The sequence below is a fragment of the Rosa rugosa genome, chromosome 3 (assembly GCF_958449725.1).
Source record: "Rosa rugosa chromosome 3, drRosRugo1.1, whole genome shotgun sequence".
NCBI classification, from domain to species: Eukaryota; Viridiplantae; Streptophyta; class Magnoliopsida; order Rosales; family Rosaceae; genus Rosa; species Rosa rugosa.
In genome coordinates, this window is record NC_084822.1 from 12,834,035 (window position 1) to 12,844,719 (window position 10,685).

Sequence of the window (10,685 nt, forward strand, 5' to 3'; positions counted from 1 at the left end):
GAAAGAAGAAATCATCATCTTTGGGTATTTTTTAATTGTTTTTGGGTAAAAAGGCATGGACTAGTGGGTACTTTTTATTGTTTTTGGGTAAAATGGCATGGTTGGTCGCTTGGTGGTCTGTTGGCTTTGCTTTAATTGTTAAGTATGCTGTCTGCGAGGTAAAAAGTCATGGGCTAGTGGGTACTTTTTTATTGTTTTTGGGTAGAAAGGCATGGGCTGGTTGGTATTTAAAATTGGCATGACCGATTTACCCCTAAAACTACGCCACCTGGCATGTCACTTAACGCCGTCATGGACGACAGGTATGAATATTGAGTCGGGTAAGATATTTGGGGTACCATTGTGATAGTTTCGGAAACTTGGGTATAGAAATTAATAGTGGGCCATAAGTTGGGTACTGTTTGTATTTTTTTCCCTTTCTTTTAAGTGCAAGGAGTGTGAAGTATAACTATGTTTTCCAATTTAATTGCTTGTTTTGTCAGAAAATGTATTAAATGTTTTTGGGGAAATTACTGGTCCCCCCTTTAACTTTTGGTGTGTCAACAGTTCAGTCCTTGTTATTCCAATTTTAACAGATAACTCCCCAAACATTCAAATTTCACACAATTTGATCCAAAATTACCATTTTACCCCTCACTTACTTTTTTCACACACACACACACATATATACATATATCTACATATACATACATACATACATACATACATATATATATATATATATATATATATATATACACACACACACACACACACACATATACATTATATATACACACACACATATGTATAAAATTATACATATATTTATATATCTACATATACATATACATACATATATATATATATATATATATAGATATACACACACACATTAGATATATAAAAGTTGTGAATTTTTTTTATAATATGAAACATAAACATAGTATATAGACTTACCAAATACATAAACACATTAGATATATATATATATATATATATATATATATATATGTGTGTGTGTGTGTGTGTGTGTGTGTATCTGCATATGTATATGTACACACACACATATATACATATAAATATATATAAAAAGAGAGAGAGAAGAATAAAAATATACACACACATATACATACATACATACATACATACATATATACTCACACACACACACACATACATATATATATAAAGAGAGAGAGAAGAATAAAAAATATATATACATACACACACACACATATATATACATATGTATAAAAGAGAGAGAGAGAAGAAAAAACAAAAAAAAATAAGTGAGGGGTAAAATGGTAATTTTGGATCAAATTGTGTGAAATTTGAATGTTTGGGGAGTTATCTGTTAAAATTGGAATAACAGGGACTGAACTGTCGACGCACCAAAAGTTAAAGGGGGGACCAGTAATTTTCCCAATGTTTTTCTATGATGGGATAATTGATTGCAAATGTTTTGTGTGCTGGGAAACATACCAGTATCTTATTATTTGCAAGGAAATGTATTGAATCAAAATATAAGCAAATTAATTAGTTTCATTAATTGGTTTGGCGGTCGTTCTTCTTTAATTGTTTTTTCGTCCCCTCCTATATAAAATTCTGCATCCGCCATTGTATACAAAGTGGTTAATTCTCAACTCTGGTTAACTTTTGGCACCATGCATCTTCAAGTCAAAGGATCTTATTACAAACTTATATGCATGCATCTAGTAATTTTTCTAGACGGGCTTGGCTTTCTCATCAAGAAACTTCATTATGAGTGTGAAATGACATGGGCCGGGGATTGAATACCATTCACTATTATTTTCAATGGACCAAATTAAAGCAAAAGAAATTGACCAATTTGCATGTTGCACTAAAAAAGTCTATTTAGAGAAAACCCAAGAGAGGTCTGAGAGAAAAGTTGAGGTTGTCTTCCCTGTCCGGCGGCGGGCCTTTCGCCGTCGTCGGACGGGCCTTTGTCGATCCCTTGTGGGTCTGGTGAGGCGGGTTTCCTTATTCAACATCTTTGTTCGGATCGGGGAGATCGTGGTAGTTTGTGAGGTGAGGAAGAGAAAGGTCACGGAGGTCAGATTTGGTTGGTTTCTCGCAGTCATGGTCGACAGAGTGGGTTGGGGTCGCAGGTTCACCGTGGTGGTGATGTGGTCGTGGCGGCGCAGCAAGGTTCAGATCGGGCTGTCTCGATCTGGGTTGGGTCTTTTGGATCTGATCTGGGGGAGAGCCTAATTGGTCGAGGCGTTGTTCACCCATGCTGTGTCGGGGATGGGGTGTTGAAGGCAGAGATCCGGCGATTCTGGCAGGGTGGCAAGGGTGAGGCGCAATGGTGAATGCAGGTGAGGCGCAATGGTGGGGTGATATTGGCGGCGGCGTTAGGGGTTAACGAAGCACCGGAATTCTGGGCGGTGGATTGGGCGTGGGTCGGGTTTGTGTTGTTGGGCCCTTGTTGGTGGGCCGCGGTTATTAGTGTTTTAGGGCTTAGCTTTATTTTTTGTTTTGTTTTGTGGGTAATAAGGCACTGCAAGATGTGGCAGAACCAATCATCACTTTGGCCTTCCTGAGGGTCGTTCCTACCTAGTTTAGAGTCAGCACAAAGTCTGCCTGTGGCATAGACGAGCATTAATGGCTTTCTAGGAGGTCTCTCCTGTCAGGAGTTGGGTTGGAAGTGATGGCGCTTTGGAGTAGTGGTGGGATGACGGTGTTGGATTTTCTTAGTCCTAGGTCTGACTGTCCAGAAATCTCTTTGATCGGGTTCGAAGCAACGACGAGTGTTGGCTTGGTCGATCAATTGCTGGCCAGGTGGATTCTGGGTGGGAGTTGGTGTTCTTGGCTGAGTCTGCTCCAACACGTTTTGTTGTTTCTGCCACTATGTCTGGTGCCAGTTTAGTATTTTTTAGTTAAGTTTTTTAGTATGTTTGGAGTCGGGGCTTAGTTTGGCTTCAACAGTGCGTCAGTATATAGACGTCCATTTTGACGTCTAAAGTGGGAAAAGTTTCGGTTGAAGCTTTTATCTCCCATTCTCATTGTAATCTTCGTTTTATTAATGAAGTTCTTATTTGATTAAAAAAAAAAATTGACGTTGATCTAGTTACGATAAAGATTGACCAATGTCTTCAAAGTCGATCTATTCTCTTCCAATTAATTGATCGAGATCTCTTAGATGCTAGCTGAATGTCAAAAGATATACTACGTCCGTTAGGTGCATACTTTATTTAACCAAGATGTCTGGTTGCAAATGAATTAAGATTGAAATGTATCTTCAAGATCTCCCGGTTATGACCTTTCACGTGGTTCATCTAATTGAGCTTCTTATTACAACGTTAGAAGGAAATTATTTCAGGGTGAGAACCATCTTCTTTAGTCTACATAAGTGATCGATCCTTGTTTTTCTGTGTAACCATTGATATCATATGCTTAACTCAAATTAAGATATATAAATGTAGTTTACCTCCATGCAGTATGTCATGTTATATAGATTAGTGTATCACAAACGCTAATTTTCATTGATCGACCAGTCTACTATACTACTATGAAGAGCTGGATTATCATTGCATAGTGTCTTGAAGTAATATATCGATGCATTATGCACCAAATGAGCGCTCTTGAGTTTTAAGATTTCTGACCGGCTTCCAGACTAACCATTATATCTTTGACTTTCTCCAACCGGCCAACCCTTTCTGCAGAATAGATTTGGCTCAAATAATTGCAAGGATATACAAGCTAGTGGTTAATCACTTAATTTTCAACTCTGGTTAACTTTTGGCACCAGGCATCTTCAAGTCAAATGATCTTATTACAAATTTGTATGCATAGATTACTAGATGCTTCTAGACGGGCTTTGCTTTCTCATCAAGAAACTTCATTATGATTTATGAGAGTGAAATGACATGGGCCGGGGATTGAATACCGTTCACTATTATTTTCAATGGTCTACAAAAATACCTTTGGTATTTCAAAGCTTGCCTTATCTGCTCTGTTTCAACCCACGTCATAACTAGATTGATTATCAGGGTTTCACAACATCAACTTTTATCCATGAAATATTTGCAACCCTTGAAAAGCATCAGAATATACAACTTTTTATTGGAATTAAACTCCAAATTCCAAACACAGAAACTATACATACCAAAACTTACACATTCCAACTAATTCAAGGTAATACATTTTTTTTACCCCAAAAAAAAAAAAAAACAAAACAAAAACCGGCCAGTTCCATATTTGTGGCAAGTGCTTCCAAAATGTGGTCCACTTTGCATGTATTTTCTATTGGAATTAAACTCCAAACTCCAAATTCCACACACAGAAACTATACATACCAAAACTTACGCACTCCAACTAACTCTGGGTAATACATTTTTTTTACCCCAAAAAAAAAAATCAAAACAAAAACCAGTTCCATATTTGTGGCAAGTGCATCCAGAATGTGGTCCAATTTGCATGTGCATCATTTTCAAGCACATCATGCAAGCTACAATCACCCTTTGAGGCCAAATTAAACTTCCTGAATTGCCATGTTCGTACTATATACATGGTACCTTTTAGCCTTTATACGAAGGCTCCTCCCAGGACCACCACTCAACGCTGCTCCGGTCGGTGCCCTGCACCTTCGTCTGAAGCTCTTTGGCGTGTTATTGAAGGGACCACCGGACAGACAGAGACATCATCTTCTGCGACAGCGCGTGTTCTCCACGCCTCATCAAAGAGCATCATCATCTTCGATGTACGTACTCCGCAACCTCCCTTGCCGCCCTTTTAGTAGTTAGAATAGTTACTCCTAGAAGAAGCTTGCTTCTCCGACAACATTATTTTCCTCAAGTCCGGTGGTTGCTCCGAAACCCGCCACACCTTCACCGACCTATCCAAGCTCCCACTGTACACAATCCATTTCTGGTCGGTTTTGTCCTCGGCGCGGCTGCGGTCTTCCTCTACGGTCAGGCACTTGACAGGCCCTAAATGGCCCGTCAAGACCGACAGGCACGAGTGGGACCCTCCCGGGCCAACCTCCCTTCTCCACACGCAAATGTTCTTGTCCGCTGAGCCGCTGAACACCAAGTTTCCGGCTGCGGCAAGGCAGAGCACGGCGAGCCTGTGGCCGCGGAGGACCCCACCGTGCGAAAGATGCTTCTCACGTTCCCAGTAGTTGACGTTCCCGTCCGACGAGCCGCAGTAAACGATCGCCGCCGATTGGTTCACCGCCAATGCCGTCACCGCGTTCTCTTGCTTCAGCAATGTCTGCACCAAGAAATGCGTCGAGCCTTTTCCTTGTAGCTCTCTCCTCCACACTTTTACAGTCCCGTCCGCTGAGCCGGTGAACACCAACGAATCAAAACCGACGATCACAGAGTTCACGGCGTCATCGTGAGCCGATACAGATTCCAAGCACTTGGAATCGGCAATTCTCCAAACCTTGAACGTCTTGTCCCATGAACCGGAATATAAGAGCCCTAGTTCTTCGTTCAAGCTCATACACGAGACGGCGTCAAAGTGTCTGATCCTCACCACGTTACGGTGGCGTCTGACCTCCACGTAATTCTTCGGGTTCATAGAGCTCCGGATGAAATCTTTCAACGCCGGCAATGACCCAATCCGTTTGTGAAGGCTCGGCTTTTTCTGAGAAACTTTCCATACACGGATTTTTCCATCTTGGTGACCCGTGAATATCTTCTCTCCGCAAATCACAATGGTTTTCACCAACCCGCTGTTGGATTTGAACCCGGTGAAATCCTTCAAGTTCTTCCAGACCCGGATGTTCTTACTATCCGACCCGGTATACAACAAGTCTCCGCTCACCGCTAGCGAATATATATGCCCTTCTTCTCGCACCAACGACCCAACAAGCCCGCTCTCAGGCAAGCACCTCTCGTCCAACAACGGGTTTAACGGCGACGGCGCTATCCACGGCGACTTGTTGTACGGCGACTCATGGTTCCACGGCGACATGGCGTATGGAGTTGAACCAACGCTGCTGCCCTGCACGTTGTTGTTGTCGTAGAACCCGAGAGTTGTGGCGGGGCTCGCGGACATCGCAGGTGTGTTGTCGTAGTACCCGGGACTGGCGCCGGAGCTGAAGGGGTTGTTGTCGTAATAACCGGGGCTCGTGGCTGAGCTGCGCACGTTGTTGTTGTTGTTGTTGTCGTAGTAACCGGGGCTCACGGCTGAGCTACGTACGCTGTGCTCTTTGCCGCTGTTATTGTGTGTATTTGGGGATGGTATGTTCGGGTCGGACTGCAATAGGGCTCCGAATTTTGGTCTGTGGAATGTGGTACGTTCCGCCACCATAGTTCCACCTCTTTCCTTTCTCATCTAACGACGATTTGGTGTTGAGTGTTGAATGAGCAAAATGAAGGACAGAAATACGAGAATGGAGTTTTGAGAGAAGATTTGATGGTTTACAGAAAAAAAAAAAAAAATTGGTCGAAGACGTTTTTGGAAAATCGAGGAATGATGAAGTATATATAAATAGAAGACAGATGAATAGTGGTGGGTTTGGGTTGGTGACGCGTGGAAATATGAAGCGTGATCGTTTCGAACCGGGAAACCCGGATAGCCGGTAAAGTGTAGCAAAAGATGATTTATGGCTGTAAACTATTTTTGGAATTTTGTTTGCGGCTATTGATCTCCACACGTATTATTATGATGTGAGGATTATAATAATATTTGGGTAAGACGAAGAGGGTTTTGTTTGTGAGGATTACGTGGATTGTTTTCATACTCGGTGGTTTCTTGATTGAGGGTTTTTGACGTATGACCATTGACCTATGAGTTGGTCAAAGTATTTTACGTTTCTAAGAGTTGCACGACGCTGTTTTCATTGTGTTTCATAAGGAAATTATGCTTTTTTCGAGTCTCTGCATATATATGCAAAATGGTTTACATGTATGGATTGAGTTTGCCTAATCGTAATGGCTGTTGGAAGAGTAAGAATTAGTTCCTGTTTGAATTGCACTTGTAGAGATGTGTTTTCTTCCTAACTTTGAAGAATTGCAGTTTTGAGAAGAGTTAGATAAGTCTATGTGGGACGTCCTTAGATATTATGGACTTTTTCAGGTGCAGAAATAATTGAAAAACATTAATTGGTCACCTAATTAACAGCTACGTTTAAGATCTTATGCTTATTATTGGACAATATCGTTTTCCAGTGGACGGAATTTGGAGGGGGATTCAATTTGCTAGAGTTGGTTTAGTCCTATATTTTAGAATGAACTTTTTCCTTTTTCGATTTCCAAACAAAGAAATTGAACTCATTTAGTGCACTTATAGCATATACACTAGGATCGTTGATGTAATCAGCTCATAACTGGTTGTAATGAGCGGAAACTCTTTTAATTCACATCTAATGTCAATTTAAAGTAGCAAATCTTACTTTAAAATTTACTAATTAGTTAGTCTCTTCAATATACTATTAGAAATCACGCATTCAAATTTTATTGCTTAACCACGTGGTGTGGTGTGTTGGTCGAATGACCTAGTCTGGAACCCCCAGGTGGCCAGGTCTAGCATTCGAATCCCAACTTCATCCCGTGGCCAGTAGATTTGAGAGACCCTTTGGGTTCGTGCGTCTGCGGTGCAGTGGATTAGTCTGGCTTTGCCAGGCTTTCGCCGCAATGTCGGTGCAGGTGTCCTGGCGCTGGGATACCACTGCATGGGTGTGTGAGTTACTAACAACTAACCCGATCAAAAAAAAAAAAAAAAAAATTATTGCTTGACACTTTATTATCCGTACTTACACTTTTTGGATATATGAAGAGCCATATTTGTTCTTGTATGATTAGTTTTCAGAATTTGACTTGAACTGCTTCAATCATCAATCATCGTTTGTTATGTGCTTCAATTCAATTATCCTCAAAATATTGACGAATAGTACGTCCAAATTCTTTGCTTCTGAAAGTCATACAGGTAGGTGAACCGTATATTCACGACTTAAAGTTAAATTTGTTTCTAGCTATAGCTATAGCTTCTTTTTTGGACAATATGCATGGTTCCAATCTAGCTATAGTTTCAGAACCCCTTAGAACATCATTTAGGTTTTGGCCTCGCCCTAAACTGTAGCTAGAGCACCGTGGCGAGCCAAAACCGCTCATGCTTAACCTTTTGATCAATGCATGGCCTTAACGTCAAAGACTCGAGGATGACGAGCCGCCACCTGTAGCAAACCTATGGGTGGATGTGATAGAGACTGGAACCGACCAACCGCTAACTGCCACGTAACAGTTATTAGCACACCCAAAACCCTTAAAGCGTGCCTAAAACAAAATAAAAACCGGCCCTTTTTGTCCGTTTGTATAGCACGTCATCGGATATGAGTTAGGTCTGCCACTAGGCCTGATTTTAGGCCGACACGAGTCGTCATGGTGCATAAGCATGACGGATTAAGCAAAATGTCGGCTGGATTTAAGCGATTTGAAAGATTGAAAGCAGGTTCTATCAATGGTTCCTTTCATCATCGATTGATCCAACTTCTATTGACTGAGTTAGTGATAATTGTTGGAGTTTAATTGTCATTTTCGCTCTATATCTCCCTTAAATACTGTCCACTGATTCTTAATGTAATAGTAATTTTTCGTGTAATGTTGATAAAGACATGAAGGAGTTCAATGGTCGTCCCTATAATCGATTAATCGACACAAATTAAAGAAGTTAACAATCAAACCGTAAGCAAGTACTTGTTTTGGTCATGTTGGAAAGTATCAAACTTGACAATGGCCTATGCAATTTACCACTTCATCTTCTTAACTCTTTAGTGTACGTAGAACTTTGTTTGAATGTGCATGTTATTCTGGTTCATTGCAGGATTAAACAGTTATATGTACAAGTTAAATTTGAAACTATAGATACTTAATAAATAAAATATTTATCAATTAAACTTAATATAGTAGTAAGATATTTCTCCTGAACAGAGAATTGTTTTGAGATTTCAAATATATCTAACATATAATCATATCTTTGGAGTCCCAATATTCAGAGTGCATGAAGTTATTTCTAATATGTGCACAGTACAAGCTTTTATAAATTCGCGTTTGAGTATGTATTGAAACTCCGAGTGTTGAAGATGAGGTGTATGAGATCTTTCAAGCTAAATATTATAATTACTTGCTTCCACTAAAGCAACAAAATATTTCTACATCTACACAAAACTATGGGCACGATAAATGAAATTGTTGGGAAGAAAAATATATTGTTAATAATGTAGATTATCCCCCTCAAATTTCTACATCTACAAAGAAATACTATAGTATTCACCAGCCACCACATAATAAGCTGCTGATACAAGCAAAACATACACATCTCGTCACCAAAATCTAAGATCTGTGATTGTATATAATAAACACAAGCCACTGTTGGGTGGGAAAAGAACCGATTTCTACTGATTTTCTTATGTGCATGTATTTCAATGTATTTACAAAGCCACAAAGGTATAGTTAGTAGGTAAGAATTATGTAGAGTTGTTTATAGCTGCCTTTTCTGAATAATTGAACAATAATTTTCCTACATCTATATCTGACTTTTGAGAGCAATCTCCCAACTCCATAAATTTAAGATCATCTGCATTTACGTAAACTGGTAATATAATAATATATTTTAGATCAAATTCAATCAAGAGATCGATTTCTGTTTCTTTGTCATTCTTTAACTTGGTGAAGTTTAATCAAGTCGTTTGCTGTCATTATTTTGGGCGGAAATCCTTCATTATGTGTGCGTAATCTTGTTCCCCCTTTTGAGTGATGGCTTCCACGTACATGTTAATCATGCAAACTCATCATACGATTCAATCTTTAATCATTTTGGACCAAAACATTTATTTATTTATTAGTTCATATAGATAAATATTTACACGAAATTAGTTTCTTACTATAAGACGATTTAGGCGTAAATACACATTTTTCGGATCCCAAAATAAGAGAGATCTATCAGTTTCATCGCAAGTGCTCATCAACTAGCGAGTTCTTTAATTTTTGACAGATTATATTAGCATATATTTTTATATATCAGATTTAAGGAAGGAAAAAGAAGGAAAAAAAAAAAAACGGGCTAAAGTTTCTTCTATATTCTTCCACGTACTTAAGAAGCATTGTGGCCGACCAGCCAATACTTGGAAAACCTGATAAAAGTCCGTACGTGTCAACTATCTAAAAGGGTTCCGGCTTAAAACAACAACTATTTGGAAAAGGTTATGGTAATCGAATCAAATCAAACCTAATTTAATTGGTGGTAGATTATTCTCACTAGATACGCATGCATAATAATTGACACATGGCTCAAGTGCGTGCGCAATCGGAGTTCCTTACTAAGAGTTGTACTGAATTAACTGAGCTCTTGAATGAGTGTTAAGGGCAAAACAACAAACCCTATCATGTAATGTTTTTGTGGTTTGTGGATGACTCTACGCATTATGAAGGTTGCAAGCATAACAACAAGTTTGTTCATAAGACCTAGTCAAATTGATGTTAAAATAGATTAGGAATAACATGCATGTTTGTTTTATGAAATTTGTGGAGTCTGTCCGATAATCACAGACACTAATTAAAGAAAAAAAATCAAGTAAACTAAGAGATTCAGTTAACATTGGGAGTCAAAAGTTTGCAGAATTCAGGCAGCTACCTAGCTGATCTCATCGCAATCTGCAGAATCATTATAAAAAGTACAAAAGCCGAAGTTGTTTACTAATCTAAACAATCAACTAATTAATTCGGGGAATGCCT

General features: G+C 39.4%; 1 protein-coding gene across 1 annotated transcript; it reads right to left on the reverse strand.

The window, feature by feature from the left end:
• Positions 1-4,173: 4,173 nt before the first annotated feature.
• LOC133739192 (protein JINGUBANG-like) lies at positions 4,174-6,423 on the reverse strand. The gene has a single exon (XM_062166930.1). The coding sequence runs from the start codon at positions 6,286-6,288 to the stop codon at positions 4,738-4,740; it is 1,551 nt and encodes a 516-aa protein (XP_062022914.1). The 5' UTR covers positions 6,289-6,423; the 3' UTR covers positions 4,174-4,737.
• Positions 6,424-10,685: the final 4,262 nt, after the last annotated feature.